Genomic DNA, 17,381 nt, shown 5'->3' with positions numbered 1-17,381 from the left:
CTGACTGGGACAAATGAAGCAATTAGGTATAATAATAAAGGAAGCAAACTTCCTTGAACAAGTGGCATTCAAACTGCACTTATGCACATAAACCATAACTAATTACAAAATCCCCTCAGGAATCTTAATTACATGAAATGTCTTTTAGTTTTAACAGACTATTTCATGGCTTACTCTAATTTCAGTTGTGGGTTTGCACATTGATATGGAAAGTCTTGTTTTATCAAGTCTAGATGAAAATTTGCAAATTGTTTAAAACTGACTCATGACAGCTAAGAAAACACCTTTTGGATTTTATTCCCCACAGGGTAAAGCACAACTAATCCAGCTATGATGCAGAGGGCATTTGCATAAATTCTCTACCATTTCTATGCTGGAATTTTCCCACTAGTACAAAACTAAAATAACAGAATTTTCCCAAAGAGAACTTTTGGTTTCAAAGTATTTGGCAGGAGAGGAATACAACAAACTATTGACATGCTGAAAAGGGTGAACAGGGTTTTCATATTATGTGGACTGCTGCAATTTAAATAGTGGTACCTCAGGTTAAGGGACACAGGTGGCGCTGTGGGTAAAAGCCTCAGCGCCTAGGGCTTGCCGATCGAAAGGTCGGCGGTTCGAATCCCTGCGGCGGGGTGCGCTCCCGTTGCTCGGTCCCAGCGCCTGCCAACCTAGCAGTTTGAAAGCACCCCCGGGTGCAAGTAGATAAATAGGGACCGCTTACCAGCGGGAAGGTAAATGGCGTTTCCGTGTGCTGCGCTGGCTCGCCAGATGCAGCTTTGTCACGCTGGCCACGTGACCTGGAAGTGTCTTCGGACAGCGCTGGCCCCCGGCCTCTTAAGTGAGATGGGCTCACAACCCTAGAGTCTGTCAAGACTGGCCCGTATGGGCAGGGGTACCTTTACCTTTTACCTTACCTCAGGTTAAGTACTTAATTCGTTCTGGAGGTCCGTACTTAACCTGAAACTGTTCTTAACCTGAAGCACCACTTTAGCTAATGGGGCCTCCTGCTGCCGCCGAAGCACGATTTCTGTTCTCATCCTGAAGCAAAGTTCTTAACCTGAGGCAATATTTCTGGGTTAGTAGAGTCTGTAACTTGAAGCATATGTAACCTGAAGTGTACGTAACCCGAGGTACCACTCTAAGTAGTTTATGACTTGTGACATCAGCCAATGGGTAGAACTGGGTTAAATCCTGCATTGGCCATGGAAGAGGGCAAACAAGAACAAACCCAAAAGGTGGGCTGGTTAGAAATTGAGGTTACCTCTGCAGGTACACATTCTAGAATGAATATACAGTAGTCAGAGCCTTGTAGCCAAAAGTTAAACCAGAACCATTTTTTTAATTCATAAGGACAAAGCTTTTCCATAAAACCCCCAAGTAATGCAAACATAAATATCTAGTTAAGGCACCACCCCTTTAACATTCAAAATATAGCTCATATTTGGTACTGCTTTTCCACTTCATCAGCTTGGGTTTATCCTTCCTGCCTGGACATGTAACCCAGCTACACATCTCCAGGAAAGACAGAACTTTTCAGTAACAGTATTCCACAGCCCTGTGAAGTGGATCACCATTCATAATTGCTGTTTTATTTGGTAGACTGTTTTCTTACCTGGTGCATATTAAACAAGAGTATTGATTTGCAAGAATGTGTGTGCTTTTTCACTTTGATTGCTACCAGTTTTCAAGTAGCTATATTGCAAGGGTTAAAACTCCCAGGAACTACTGAAGCATTATCAGGCTGGTACAGCACAGCCACATGTGTGTGGGGGGGGAATCATTTAGCATCATTTCCTATGAGTCATGGTATTACATTGCATCTCCCAACACTATTCTGATAATCTTGACTTGTTTCTCACAAAGAGCATCAAACAGAACACCAGCAGCAGTAGAGACAAGATCCTCCCCCATAATACTACGTAAAGATGGACTTCAAAGGTTGCACGCACTGTGCATTTAAGCCACAATACTTCCCCCAAAGAATCCTGGTAACCCCCGTTTACCCCACAATTCCCAATACCTTTAGCAAACCACCGTTCCTACGATTATAGACCACTCACAAATCTGAAGTTAATTTCTCTGCACACAAGCTCTGCTTTTGTCAGAAGCTCAAGCAGGGTTACCCAAGGGTGCCTGTGTTAATCGAAAAGAGGCAATGAAAAGCATAAGCCAGGACCTGCATCTTCATCAACTTTTACACTCTTAATCTGAAAGCATGTCACCTTCCACTATTGCTACTACATACCGGTAGGTTTGTTTCTGTTCCTTACAGCAGCTCAAAAAAGTAAATGGAAATATAACTGGTCACTTTGGAGTGTAACCAAAGGACTTCTAACCCCATTGCTGGAACTATGAGCAAAGGGTCTGTACAAATCTATAGCCATGCTTGAAATACTAATGATTAAACATATGGCCACTTTGTACACCGAGTAGTCATTTCTCCCTGAGCCTCTAATCTTCAGACTGACATACATTCTACTGTATAGTACATTGTCCAAATTACAAATAGCCTGCATGTAGGTTGGATGATTCTAGGAAGTAAAAAAAAAAAAAGCAACCCTGAATATTCATAGTAACTTCTTAGCTCAAATCAAGGTATGCACATTATACTCTTCGGTTAAAAGCAGAAAGGAATTTCAACTACCTGAGTCTATATTTAGGTAACAAAAAATTGTTAATCTTGTCCAGAGACAGAAATCAGAGGTACACGCAACCACAAAGTAGAAGCAGAACTTGGGAGCTGCTTTGGTCTATTAGAAGGGAGGATTGCTAATTTAAAGTACAGTACTATCAGTTTTGCAAGTTCATAAAATAAACTAAAAAATACCTATTTCCAAAATTCTGAAGTTACCATATGCACATAAACACATAAAATAAGTCACAGCATATTTAAATGTTGCTTCAACTAAATGTTTGCAACTAAAAAGCCCTCTGTGCCTGCAATCCACAGAGCAGGAAGTAACGTTTAAAATGCTTTTATTCACATTTTCCCAATAAGGTATTTCTAGCTTACAGGGACTGATGTGATTTACATAGCACTAAGGGTTTCTGTTGCTAAGTTGCCTCTAACTTAAATAATTTACCCTTTCAGCATTGTGCTGAATACAAGAAAGTGCAATAATCATCTCCATCAGCCAGCAGAAACAGATCCTGCCCCCACCAGACTTCAGGAGTTGCCAGGGTATCTCCAGAGTTACATAAGAAATGCCTGAAAGCAGCATCATTTGCAAACATTTAAATCTCACAGTCCTCATCTTACTACTCTAGTAGATACTTTATTAACTGAAAGTTTAACAGTGATGCAATGCCTTTTCCATTACAAAACCAGGTCTGTATTCAGAGTTTCTTTTTCAGTGAGGCAATGTTCTTCTGCAGTCTTCTGGGTTGGTATTTATTAAAGTGCATCATAAGATGTTATCCAGTGTAAGTTTTGTATCATATCCAGTTTTCAAAACAAATCAGTGTATATTATCCAATTAAGGGATCGTCGTCGTCTTCCTGAAGCTGAAGTCGGGAAAATGGATGCACAGAAGCCGTTCTGCTCTTCATGATTATTATAAGGCACGTAAGTGTCGTTAGCACAATGAAGACACCAATGACTATTCCAATGGCCTCAGGGACATTGATACACCACTGGTCAGCTAATAAGCACTTGGCGTGGCTCAAGGTGCCATTATTGGGCTGAGGCATCAAGCCCAGGATGTGACACATCATTGGATAAATATCAACCGTATAAATGCTATTTTGCCTGTAACCTTTGCGAAAAGCGGGCCCATGAGCTGCCAAAAATGGATGCATACTTGGAAGGGAGTTATCATAGCCATGGTCTCCTACTGGAAAAAGGGAATGCAAGAGTTGTTAATGTGCTGAGCTTCAACCTGAACAGTTATATCCCCCCCTAAAGATAATCCCGGAACCATAAAAGTGCAGGTTCTTCCAAGTATTCCCACCCCCACTCCAATACAGATTGGTATGATACTATTCTACAATACAAGGTATTGCACTTTCCAAATCAACCATCCACTAAAATTGTTATCCTCCATGCAAGTTTCCAAATATTATGTAATAGAGTTAGCTATGCCTTTGAATTACATGTGAGACCTGCATAACCTTTATTCTTCACCAAGATGTCTAAAAATATACCACAGGAATAAAGTTACTTTGTTTTTGCAGGTGAAAGCAGGTAAACCCTGCTTGTTATTCCACACACTGGGAACACCGGGAGCAGGTTTAGTTCTGTGTATGCCTTTATCTCCCTGTAGCTGGGAAAGCCAACATGCTGCCTGACAGATGATGCTGGATTATAGCTCCCATCATCCCAACCATTTGACAACAACAGGTGCCCAGCATGACTAAGACTATTTGGGGGTCACTACCCTAGCCTTCTAGGAGGACTGCTAGCTGTTACTTTACGAGGGCAGTAAACCCCACCCCTCAGGGACAGTAACGTACATTCTAACCCTGGTGGCCATGGCTGAGCTAGCTGAACATTTATGTACATAAAAGTTGAGCTGACTCACTGAGGCTGTGTACACACTATACCTTTAAAGCACATTCAAAGTGCATTCTTTCTCTCAAAGAATTCTTGGCACTGTAGTTTGTTAAGGGTTGGGCTGCAGGGAACTGCAACTCTAAAGGGTAAACAACAATGTCCAGAATTATCTGAGGGAAATGTTTCAAGTGTGCTTTAAAGTTGTACTATGTATACAGTCTGTGTTTCGGAAGCCAGAAGGTGACTTTGGAACCACCAGTGTTAGTCTGAACTAAGGTGTGATAAGCGGCACTGATATTTGCTGCATGCCTTGGCAATGAAACTCAGCTTTCATGACTGCAGGTGTTTCTAGGCAGCTCCAATGTTTAGGTGGGGATGCTTTTGCACTCTGCATGACTATGTACCTTCCACATGAAAGGGAGTAACTTGCTCCAAATCAGGCCAAGAGAAAACATCCAAAAGGAATACACTTACACCTTGAAAGAGACTCATTCTGTACAATCGTCCAGCCTTCATCAGCAACCAAAATTATGGGCTGAATGCGCTCATTGTGATGGTAGTGGTAATGGTCTGGAATCTCTTCTTTAAGATAAATCTTCATGTGATCGCTGCAATTTTTCATTTTGCTATATACATATGTTTCATCTGAAAAGTATAAAGCAAGGAACTCTATTATCTTTTGTAAAGCCTGAACATTTACCATTTGAAGTGCATTCCCCACCCTCATCCAAGCTGCAAGTTCAATGCGGATCCCATGTTTAATCCTACTGCAATACTTATCTGGCCTAGTCATTTGCTCTGGGCCTTAATGTATATTTAAGTAGTATATTTACAGCCCACCTTTCCTCCAGAAAGCTTGAGGTGGCATATGCTCCCCATTTTACCCTCACAACAAGCCTGTGAGGTCGATTAGGCTACAACAGCTGACCCAAGGGCACCCAGTGAGCTTCATAACCGAGTAGGAATTTGAACCCTGGTCTCCCAGGTTCTATAACTTATTGAACTTAACATTAGCCTTTAATGTTAGTACGTTATATTGTCAGCCACTACCCTACGCAGGCATGCTACTCATGTGTGATTGCTTTGGACGGGCAGAGATGAGCATACTAAGCTCTACTCCACACCACCGCTATGTCTATCATCTCCACAAGTTGGAAGGTGAAGTCTAAACTGGGAAGCCTTGGAATCTCCCCCATAGTATAGGGGATTAAAATGTGCAGGGAGTTTCCATAGGAGGTTCCCCACCTATGTAAGCTGATGGACACTGTGGTGCAAGGGGTGGGGTGCTGCACACCCCTCACCACTTGTGTGTGTGCATGCAACCACCAGCACCACACCCAAAGGAGGGCTTATGCAACAACAGCTATATTAGAAAACAGGTCATTTCAAAAGTTCCCAATGTTACCAAAAACACATTTGCTATATTAGAAGTGCAACAACAGATGGCACTATAAAGTTGTCCTACTCTCTTCTTTGAAGAGCTATGATATAGATGCTTAGCACCCTCTGACCCCCCACCCCACCCCCATCAATCCCCCAGGAAAACAGAAGCCGCCAAACAACACAGCTTCACTCACCAAAATCAAAATCTTGCTGGACATGTTTTTCAAGTTCAGAGATTTGATCTCTAATCTCTCATATCTTGAATGCTTTGGTCTTAAGTCTCATGTTAAAACATCAAAATTATGCTTTTTAAAAACAACATCAACGTATATTAAGAACATACTTACTTTTTGGCAGTATTGCAGCAACTGGGCTCTTGTCTACTAGAGTGTAGCTATTACGGTCAATGCAGTCATCCAGTTTAATCAGCCTGTCCGGGGAACACTGTGCCATGCCATGATCACTTGTAATTATAACATTAATTTCCTCCCACAATTTGGAAGCCTTTAGCTTCTCAACAAGCAAGCCAACCAAGTTATCCACTTCTTTTAATACTCCAATCATGTTTTTCGTATCTTCTGGCCCATACTTGTGCCCGCTTGCATCTGGTTCTTCCCAATAAAGAGTAGCAAAACTGACTAGGGGGTTAGAACTGTTCAGCCAAGCAATGATGTTTTCCACCCGTTCATTGAAACCTATTGCAGAATCGTATTTCATAAAAAAATGAGGGGTAGTATTGTGAATTTTTACATCTGTGCCAGGCCACATTGCAGAAGCACTTGTTCTGTTTTCCTGCAACTGGTTGGTCACCCAAATAGGAACTGCCTCATTCCACCAAAATGGGTCTTTGTCATTGAATTGTGAAAATGTTTTATTGGTAGCAGCATCAAACATTTCATTTGCCACAATACCATGGCTTTCCTCATACAGCCCTGTGACTATACTGTAATGATTTGGGAAGGTTTTTGTGATGAAAGCATTGGTAATGTCTTCCACTAAAACACCATCCTTAATAAAATCCTGGAGATGTGGAAATTCATATTTCTTCAGATAATCAGCCCTGAAGCCATCAAAAGAAACCAGTAGTAATCTGGGCATTGGTGCGTAAGCAGAATGACTACCAGAGCAACAAATGATTCCATAAAAGAAGAATACCAGTATTAAATGCATTGTGGAAAAGGTTTCAAAACACAAGGATGTGGAAGATAGACCTAGAAGAAAGTAATTAGAAAGTGTCACTAAGAACATCAGTTCAAAATAGATGTAATTTAAAGTAATCTAAATTACTCCATCTCAATTAAAGTTCCTACAAAACCCAGTTTATATTCTATTCAAGGCAACTATTGTCTAAAATCCCCATCATAAATTTTATCCCCCAGGGATAAAATAGCACCCTGTTGTACCTTCGCACCATAACTGGTAGGGGCACAAAAATCACTCTCCCAATGCTACTGTCTGATCTCAGACACATAGAGATGACTGGACCTCTGTAACACAGTGCATTCAAGTCCCATCCCATGGAGCTTGTCCATAGCAACAATTTCTTACTATGCTAGAAAATTAAAAATACTGTTTGATTTGTATTACTTAGAAATGACAATTTAGAAAAAGCTCAGCACCTAGTATGATACTTCATTTTATGCATTTAATTATCCGCCCCCAATCTTATTCCTGTGGTTCTCTATTTGCCTGTACAACTTACTAAACAGCTAGACCAGGTTCTACTTCCTGGTTTTAAATTTGATGCCACAACAATACTCTTAGTTCTTCATTCCCAGCACTACAAATAAATATCTGTAGCTGGTCTCATGCTGTGGAACTCTTCCAACAGAAATTTGGTAGACACCATTGATGGTGGGGGTCTAATTTCTCATGAAGACTTATTCAACAAGTCAAATTTAATCATTTTAGTGCTTGTTTTATACTGTTTTAATGATATTTTATTGCATATAGAGTGGTACCTTGAGTTAAGAACTTAATTCGTTCTGGAGGTCTGTTCTTAACCTGAAGCACCACTTTAGCTAATGGGGCCTCCTGCTGCTGCTGCGCCACTGCTGCACGATTTCTGTTCTCATCCTGAAGCAAAGTTCTTAACCCGAGGTAATATTTCTGGGTTAGTGAAGTCTGTAACCTGAAGCGTATGTAACCTGAAGCATATGTAACCCGAGGTACCACTGTATTGCTGTATGCCACCTTGTTATATACGATAATTTCTGCTATATAAATCTTGCATAAGTAACATAAGTTAACATAACCTAAGTTAAATAATTTGTATTCATTTAGGAACACAGAAAGCTACCTTATACCGAACCAGATCAGTGTTCCATCTAAGCTCAATATTGTCCATATTGGCAATGATTCTTTGGGGTTTTAGACCCTGAAGATGCCATCAACTGCCCTTTTGCATACAAAGCAGACTGAACCGCAGCCCTCCCTGTATTTATTATTATATATTATTATTATTATTATTATTATTATCATTATTATCATCATTATCATTATCATTATATAGTGCCCTTCATCACAAGATCTCAGGGTGGTTCACAGGATAAACATAACTTGAACACAGTTAAATAATTTCTCAGTGAAGCTTACCTCATTTAAGATTCCTAGCCCAAGTCACTATGTTCAATATTTTCTCCAACACTCAGAGCAACTCATTGGGAAAAACCTTTGTGTAAATAAAAATTAAAAAGAAAACAAAAACCTACATTAGAGATAGACTTTTAAAATATATATTTTTAAGGTACCTTTTAGAATTTAGTTGTTTGCACAGGAAAAATTTCAGCAAATAAGACAGCTAAAGAAAGCCAATTACAGAACTCTCAGGTTCCTACTTAGCAAACATTTCTGGTCCATAGAAGAGTTATTATTAATTTTGCTCTCCATTACAAATCAATAGCCTACTACAAAGTATTTTATTATTTTACCCACCCTTCACCCTAAGGTCCCAGGGCAGGTTACCACAATTTATAATACAACTACCAAAACCAAAACCACAAAAAATAACAGCTAATAAAGTAACAGCAACATCTAATACAAAATAACACAACTCATACAATTGCTTATATTAAATTGCCCAATCTTTCTGCACTGGAACTCTTCAAGCCCACTTTATTTCAAAAGAGATTTCTTTAAGGCCCATGGAGTTTCCTCTCTGCCCGTTTAACCCTGTGCAAGGGGACACCTGTGTTCTCAAGGTCATCACAGAAAATACTGAAAGCCCAAACCCTGTTCTTAAACAGCACTTACTACCCCCCTTCTACACACCCTGGGCAGCATCTTGAGTCCAGAGCCAACTGCCCCACAACCACAGGGCTGCCACCCCACTCCTTTATTTATTCCATAGCAATTAAAGAGAGCTTGGCTGTTGAAACGAAAGCAAAAAGAAACAAAACCAAAACCCTCAAAGCAATTAACCTTTGGGTTGCAAGTTGCTTTGGGTAAGATAAAGCAGCTTGCAAAATAAAAAAATAAACAAGAATAATAATAATCAGGGCCGGATTTAGGTTTGATGAAGCCCTAAGCTACTGAACGTAATGGAGCCCTTTATATGTCCAGCTGTCCTTTGTCAACAACAAATTGTCACTTTTTTGTGTTGAATATATGCTATATGGTGATTTATGGACCTAACAGGTATCTAAAGCCATTTGCACATAACAAAATATGTATTTTATCAAGGTAACTGTTGAACTGAAATACAATTAACAAGTAGTATAACATATTAATAGTGAAATCATTATTAAGCTCTAACTTAAAATGATCGGAGGCACATTACTTACATCATACATCTCTTTCTTTTTCCTTTCTCCTCCTGTCCGAGGCTGCATCCTAATGTTTTAATGTTGTATCTTAATCTTTAAAATTGTATTTTAATCAACTTGTTTTTATTATTGGTTGTTAGCTGCCCCTGAGCCCGGTCTTGGCTGGGGAGGGCGGGGTATAAATAAAAATTTATTATTTTTATTATTTATTATAGGAGCCTACACAACACCAAACAGTTATACAAGGGTCTGGCGACTTCTGCTTCAGTGTATCTGAAGAACTGTGCATGCACACGAAAGTTTATACCAAGAACAAGCTTAGTTGGTCTCTAAGGTGCTACTGGACATTTATATAAATACTTTATTGTCACTTGTACAACTTGTATACAGTGAGATTACACAAGCACACCCCACTCAGCTCTTTTTATATATATATACATATATATATATATACATACACACACATTGTGTGTGTGTGTGTGTGTGTGTGTGTGTGTGTGTGTATTTCCACTGCGTCAGTCTAACACGGCCACCTACCTGAATCCGTGTGTGTATGTCTGTGTGTGTGTATCTTACCTCTACGGGGAGGAAACCTTCCAGCTGACAAGAACCTACGAGAAACCCGTGAAAATCTACGAAAGCATATATATATATATATATATTTCCACTGTCAGTCCAACACAGCCACCTACCTGAACCCAACACCAAACACTATTGCTGTATGTAGGTTTTATTTTATTTGTGTGGTTTTTTATCTTATATTTTGGAAATGTACACACAGTTTCCCCCCCCATTAAATTTTTTTGGGGGGCCACCCAAGAGGTGGGGCCCAAAGCTACAGATTGTTTCGCTTACACGTAAATCCAGCACTAATAAATAAATAGTAATAATAATAATAATAATAATAATAATAATATCTCTTTCCCCCCCCCCCGTATTTCGTAGTTGCAGCCACTTCTGGAGAGGAGCACCACCCGCCCGGCAGCCGTTTAAAACGTGAGGCGGCCGTCGACCTTCGCGTCGCCTCAGCCCCCCTCAAACCCACCACCCGTGGGGCAGGGAAGGCGCCCCTCGGCCGACGGCGCCCGCCCGCAGCCCGAAATAAGCGCGCTCTCCCCGCCGCTTTACCTCAACTTTCCTTCCTCCTCCATCTTCCTCCTCAGGCGTCGCCGGCGGCGCAGGAGTCGGCTGCGCCTGCGCACTGGCCGCCGCCCGCCGTCACCTGGACCAACGGCCATTAACGGCCCGGAACCTTCGGAGAAGAGGGGGGGGGGAGCCCGCCCTCTGATTGGTCAGGCGCGCCCTCAGACCCCGGATCCCCATTGGCCCCAGCGGGTGGGTATATATACCATCAGCATCATGTCAGCCTCCTTGACAGGTGCGTCAGGCCGGGAGCGGGGCCGTTAGCTGAGGGGCTTCCTTAGCGCTCGCTTGCTGGACTACAGTTTTGGCTCCTTTTTTGGTTTATTTTATTTATTTACCTCATAAAATTCAAGAGACCACTTGATTATTGTTATTTTTAAAGACAAAAATTAATTTTATTTTTAATTTTTTTTAAAAAAAAATTAACCGAAGTGGTGGTGGTGCTTTTTAAAAAAACCTACCTGAGCTCTCGCTTGCCGGTCTCAAAACCTTTTTTTGGTTTATTTTATTTATTTACCTCTTAAAATTCAAGAGACCACTTGATTTGATTTGGTTTTTAAAGATTAACCAAAGTGGTGTGGTGTTTAAAAAAAACCAAAACCTCAAACCTACCTGAGCTCTCGTTTGCCGGTCTCAAATTTTGGCTCTCTTTTTTTTGCTTTGTTTTATTTATTTACCTCATAAAATTCAAGAGACCACTGGATTATATATATATTTTTAAGATAAAAATTAACCAAAGTGGTGGTGGTGTTTTTTAAAAAACCTACCGGTACCTCAAAACTACCTGAGCTCTCGCTTGCCGGTCTCAAATCTTGGCTTTTTTTTTTTGTTTATTTTATTTATTTACCTCATAAAATTCAAGAGACCACTTGATATTAGTTTATTTTTAAAGATAAAAATTAACCAAAGTGGTGGTGGTGTTTTTTTTTTTAAAGCATACCTGAAACCTATCTGAGCTCTCGCCAATATTAAATTTTGGCTGCTTTTTTTTTTTTGCTTTGTTTTATTTATTGACCTCATAAAATTCAAGAGCATAGCTGTCAACTTTTCCCTTTTTTGAAGGGAAATCCCTTATTCCGAATAGGATTCCTCACAAGAAAAGGGAAAAGTTAACAGCTAGGTTCAAGAGACCACTTGATTATTATTATTATTTTTAAAGATAAAAATTAACCAAAGTGGTCGTGGTGTTTTTAAAAAAACCTACCTCAAACCTACCTGAGCTCTCTCTGGTATGAAATTTTGGCTCCTTTTTTTGCTTTGTTTTATTTATTTCTCTCATAAAATTCAATTTAATTTTTACCTTGTTTATTAAAAAAAAGTTTGTTTGTTTTTAAAAAATCTACCTCAAAGCAGTTTGCAAAAAAAGGACAAAACAATAAATTTGGTTATTTTTCTTTTCTTACCTTTCCCGCCCCGACCTGGCCACAGTGATCCATGCGACGGTCATCTCCAGGCTTGACTACTGTAATTCGCTCTATGCGGGGCTGCCCTTGAAGCTGTCCCAGAAACTCCAGCGGGTGCAGAATGCTGCAGCGAGGCTCCTGACGGGGTCTCTGCCATGGGAGCATATTCACCCAGTGCTTTTCAAGCTGCACTGGCTCCCGGTGGAGTACAGGGTCAGATTTAAGGTGCTGGTTTTGACCTTTAAAGCCCTTCACGGCCTAGGACCCTCGTACCTACGGGACTGCCTCTCCTGGTATGCCCCACGGAGAGCCTCAAGGTCCATAAATAACAGTGGTCCCAGGCCCTAAGGAAGTTAGATTGGCTTCGACCAGAGCCAGGGCGTTTTCAACTCTGGCTCCGGCCTGGTGGAATGCTCTGCCTCATGAGACCAGGGCCCTGCGGGATCTGATTTCTTTCTGCAGGGCCTGTAAGACAGAGTTGTTCCGCCTGGCCTTTGGCTTGGAGCCAGTTTGATTCCCTCCCTCCCTCTCTTTTTCCTTTTCCTCCTCCTGCGATGAGGCTACATTTTAATATTTTAATGTTCCATTATTTTAATGTTGTATTTTATTTTTGTTTTTAAGTTGTAATCATTCATCTTGTTTTTATTATTGCTTGTAAGCCGCTCTGAGCCCGGCCTTGGCTGGGGAGGGCGGGGTATAAATAAAAAATTATTATTATTATTATTATTTTCTTTTTACAACGGTGCTTTAAAAACATACGGAAAGTTAAAACAGATTTATAAAAAGCCCACCCCAGCATTTTTAAGCACCTGGCTAGTTTTGCCCAAATGAAAATGTTTTTAAGCGGGGGCTGAAAGGAAGGCAGCGAAAAGGTGCCTATCATGAGGCAGGGAGTTCCAGAGGAGAAGTGCTGCCCAACACTCACAGAACAACCAGGTTCTCGCCTGGATTGCCTGATTTACAGAACTATAATCAAGGTGTGGCAACTATGGCAGTGTTTGAATGATTTCTGTGTAAACAATACAATGTTTGAAGTAAAATAATACAAAAGGTTTAAGCGAAAAAGACGTTACGTTTATTATGAACATAATTGAATTACGAAATTTATTTTAGTACAAGTAGTTTTCTAGAAAGGAAAATACATTGGGTGTAGACAGGAAGTAACGTATAAAGATATGAAATGTAGAATAATAGAATGGAAGATGATTGATATTGTAGTTAACTGGAAAATTATTAGTGTTTTTTCCTTTGATGGCCACTGGTCCCATCACATCCTGGCCAATATAAGGGGAAGAAATGGAGGCAGTGAGAGATTTTACTTTCTTGGGCTCCATGATCATTGCAGATGGTGACAGCAGCCACGAAATTAAGAGACGCCTGCTTCTTGAGAGGAAAGCAATGACAAACCTAGACAGCATCTTAAAAAGCAGAGACATCACCTTGCCGACAAAGGTCTGTATAGTCAAAGCTATGGTTTTCCCAGTAGTGATGTATGGAAGTGAAAGCTGGACCATAAAGAATTAATGCTTTTGAATTCTGGTGCTGGAGGAGACTCACCTTGCCAACAAAGGTCCGTAGTGATGTATGGAAGTGAGAGCTGGACCATCAAGAAGGCTGATAGCCGAAGAATGGATGCCTTTGAATTCTGGTGCTGGAGGAGACTCTTGAGAGTCCCATGGACTGCAAGAAGATCAAACCCATCCATTCTGAAGGAAATCAGCCCTGAGTGCTCACTGGAAGGGCAGATCCTGAAGCTGAGGCTCCAAGACTTTGGCCACCTCATGAGAAGAGAAGACTCCCTGGAAAAGACCCTGATGTTGGGCAAGATGGAGGGCACAAGGAGAAGGGGACGACAGAGGACGAGATGGTGGGACAGTGTTCTCGAAGCTACCAGCATAAGTTTGACCAAACTGCGGGAGGCAGTGGAAGACAGGAGGGCCTGGTGTGCTCTGGTCCAGGGGGTCACGAAGAGGCGCACACGACTAAACAACTAAGCAACAACTGTTTCTATCAACTTGTAATGCAAATTCTACGTTATGTTTCTTTTTGAATTTATAAAATAAAGTGGGGGGGAGGAGAAGAATTTGGCCTGGTAGCTGTTGGGCAACCACTCCTGTCAGCAATTGGGCTGCAGCATCCTACACTAAATGCAGCCTCCGGATCAAGCGGAGTGATGCATCTTCATACTCTCGAGGGCTGTGCACATTAGTACAGCTCCAAGGCTTCAGTCTGTCAGAGTCTGCCCTGATTACTGTACATACTATGTGTTTTAGATGCAAAAATCCCACTTGCATTCATTTGATGGGAAGGGATGGGGCTGTGATTTGTAATGTTTTTACTGTAAATATTTATATATTTTAATAGATATATTTTAATAGGTATACACACACATATATTATTGTTTCATCTAAATGTTTAGCTGTCTCTTGTTTTATCTAAATGTTATCTGTAAGCTGCCTTGAGTCCCTGGGGAAAAAGGATAATCATAGAATCCTAGAGTTGGAAGAGACCACAAGGGCCATCGAGTCCAACCCCCTGCCAAGCAGGAAACCTCATCAGAGCACTCCTGACATATGGTTGTCAAGCCTCTGCTTAAAGACCTCCAAAGAAGGAGACTCCACCACACTCCTTGGCAGCAAATTCCACTGTCGAACAGCTCTGACTGTCAGGAAGTTCTTCCTAATGTTTAGGTGGAATCTTCTTTCTTGTAGTTTGGATCCATTGCTCCGTGTCCGCTTCTCTGGAGCAGCAGAAAACAACCTTTCTCCCTCCTCTATGTGACTTCCTTTTATATATTTGAACATGGCTATCATATCACCCCTTACCCTCCTCTTCTCCAGGCTAAACATGCCCAGCTCCCTTAGCCGTTCCTCATAAGGCATCGTTTCCAGGCCTTTGACCATTTTGGTTGCCCTCCTCTGGACACATTAATAATAATAATAATAATTAATAATAACAACAACAACAACAATTTGAGCTTTTCTCCTAGGTTAGTGTGCACAGGGCACTGATTCATAAGGATTTGTTTTAGCTGGGGGAGGGGGGAGCAGTTGCACAAAGCACAGCAATCTGCTTTCATTTTTAAAATGATTTTCATTTACTTATTCGCTATTTTACATTTAAAGATAAAATAGGAATGAAAGGCATATAATTAGGATAAGTACTAAGTACTCAGTAGAAAATGAAAATATGCCCCCTACTCTCACTCACCAATGTTCTGTCCCACCAGCAAAATCACTGAGTTAATCAACAGGATTTTAAAATGCTATGGGGGGAAAATATTTTATTAATAATAATTTAACTGTTGATGCATCTGGGGAGTACTTCGAAAGAAAGAACACCAGAAATATGATATTTGATAGGACCCCTAAATAAAGAATATTGGATACAGCATCAGCTACGGGAAAGAATTTTCATACATTATAGAAATATGGAAAGAGAAATCTAAGGAATCAAATATGAAACATGTTTAAAATCTCCTTAGTAAAAAAGTTTGAAGCCTTTCTATTGGGTATAATTGGTACAGACATTCCTAAAAATATGAGGAAGGTCTTTATGTACGCAACAGTTGCAGCAAAAATTTTAATAGCAAAAAATGGAAAGGAGAAACTACCCCGACTAAATTGGACTGGCAGGCAAAATTATTGGAACATACAGAACTAGCAAGAATGACAGGAAGAATTAGAGACAATACAGAACAAACTTTTATTAGAGAGTGGGGCATTTATAGAAAATATATTGAAGAGCATTGTAAAAATGTTAATCCTCTGGCAGGCTTAGACTGATTCCTGTATGAACATAGAAAACTTTGCAAAAATAAAACTTGGGCAAAGTTTGAAGAGATAATGAAAAGCGGGTTACATAAAAGAAAACCAGGACCCTTATTGGGGTGACTGGAAGTCACAGTGGAAGTTATGTTGTAAGAATTTAATTTATCCTTTGTAAATCGTAGTAATCTTTGGTTCTTTTTGGTTGATTATAATTTTTCTTTTTTAATAAAGCAATAAACATATTTTTTAAAAATGAAAGGGAGGGAACCTGTTACCCTCCAGGTAGTGGGGTCCAGCTCCTATCAGCCCCGATCCTGAATGGCCAACAGTTGTAGTCCAGCAACATATGGAGGCCTACTGTTCCTCATTTATGAATTTATAAATCATTCCTGATTTAGCACCTGCAGTGTGCTAGAGACTCAACGCCTTCCCCAGGGGGCTTCAAGAGGATAGGTGAGGCAGAGGTAAATTGAGAGCTGCACTGGATGGGGCTGATGAGAGTTGAGCTGTTTTGCCAAACACCTGGAGGGCACCAAGTTGGCAAAGGCTGCTCCAGAGAGAAGGGAATGGGAACTACGTACATGCTGGAGCTGCTTGCTTGCAAGTCTATTTTCATTTCGCCAGGCTAATCTCCAATCCCCCTGAAAGATTTTGAAAGCAAAGCTGGCTGCTGAACTTCCCTGATTATTTTCAGCCTCCAAGGAACAGAAGAACCGCCGGCATCAAGGCAATTTCCTCCTCGCACAGCATCTTTCCTCACAATGCTCCTGATTAGTTTTACTGAACTGCCTCTTGTCTGGTTCTTGCGCTTTGGTGGGGGAAGTATTTTTGATTGCTTGGTGTTCCCAAATTCACAGGTGACCTTAACGGGAAAAATTCAATTTCATCAGGTAGCAGACAACCTGACAGTGTAATTGTCTCTATCAGGGAATGACAACTTTAAAATTTTGAGAGTCCGTTCTGTTCCCTATGCTTCCATTTCTTACAAATCTGTGAGAGGCCATGTAGCATAGTGGTTACAAACCCAAACTAGGACTGGGAAGAACTGGAGTCAAATTCCCACTTGCTTGGTGACATTGTTTGGAACACTATCTCTCAACCTCACAAGGTTGTGGGGGGGGGGGGGAGGAGACAGACAATATTGAGCTACTTGGGGAAAAGGTGGGACATAAATAAGAATGAGGCTGGGGAACAAATTTGATTCAGTTTGCATTTTAAAACAAATTACAACATTTGCACTTTCCAGGAAAAACATATGAGAACCAAAGCACAGCCATCCTTCAAAATTCACACTTATCCAAATTTTGTGACGGAGGTCTCCAAATACATAGCATTTTCCAAAATGCATATATTCTTGGAAATTGTACATGACAATATATTAATCAGAATAACATACAAAAATGCATTAAGTTAGGGGAAACTG

The 17,381-nt window shown here is 40.7% G+C and overlaps 1 protein-coding gene and 2 long non-coding RNA genes across 3 annotated transcripts; 1 reads left to right on the top strand and 2 right to left on the bottom strand.

Annotated features, from left to right (window-relative positions):
• Positions 1 to 1,322: 1,322 nt before the first annotated feature.
• ENPP4 (ectonucleotide pyrophosphatase/phosphodiesterase 4) lies at positions 1,323 to 10,905 on the bottom strand. The gene is made up of 5 exons (XM_083749273.1): positions 10,771 to 10,905; positions 8,474 to 8,549; positions 6,226 to 7,089; positions 4,970 to 5,140; positions 1,323 to 3,836 (listed from the first exon to the last, which is right to left on the bottom strand). Exons 3-5 carry the CDS (start codon positions 7,046 to 7,048, stop codon positions 3,472 to 3,474), a joined length of 1,359 nt encoding a protein of 452 aa, XP_083605399.1. The 5' UTR covers positions 7,049 to 7,089; positions 8,474 to 8,549; positions 10,771 to 10,905; the 3' UTR covers positions 1,323 to 3,471.
• A 123-nt stretch (positions 10,906 to 11,028) lies between these two features.
• Positions 11,029 to 11,710, bottom strand: LOC310849334. Its single transcript, XR_014566869.1, has 3 exons — positions 11,463 to 11,710; positions 11,275 to 11,302; positions 11,029 to 11,096 (listed from the first exon to the last, which is right to left on the bottom strand). It is a non-coding gene; the product is annotated as an uncharacterized lncRNA (long non-coding RNA).
• A 1,400-nt stretch (positions 11,711 to 13,110) lies between these two features.
• LOC310849319 lies at positions 13,111 to 16,915 on the top strand. Its single transcript, XR_014566850.1, has 2 exons — positions 13,111 to 13,165; positions 16,583 to 16,915. It is a non-coding gene; the product is annotated as an uncharacterized lncRNA (long non-coding RNA).
• The last annotated feature ends 466 nt before the right edge of the window (positions 16,916 to 17,381 follow it).

The sequence above is a fragment of the Podarcis gaigeae genome (genome assembly GCF_964106915.1).
Source record: "Podarcis gaigeae genome assembly, chromosome: 7".
Classification (NCBI taxonomy): domain Eukaryota; kingdom Metazoa; phylum Chordata; class Lepidosauria; order Squamata; family Lacertidae; genus Podarcis; species Podarcis gaigeae.
The sequence above is the reverse complement of the archived record's forward strand: the minus strand, read 5'-3'. Positions and strand labels throughout refer to the sequence as shown.

Excerpts from the sequence above, each read along its gene's own strand:
- ENPP4 (XM_083749273.1), bottom strand. The coding sequence starts at position 7,048 with ATGCATTTAATACTGGTATTCTTCTTTTATGGAATCATTTGTTGCTCT. Across the intron at positions 5,141-6,225 it reads TGCTGCAATACTGCCAAAAA|ATGAAACATATGTATATAGC; the intron begins GTAAGTATGTTC and ends TATACTTTTCAG. Across the intron at positions 3,837-4,969 it reads GAATGAGTCTCTTTCAAGGT|TAGGAGACCATGGCTATGAT; the intron begins GTAAGTGTATTC and ends CCCTTTTTCCAG.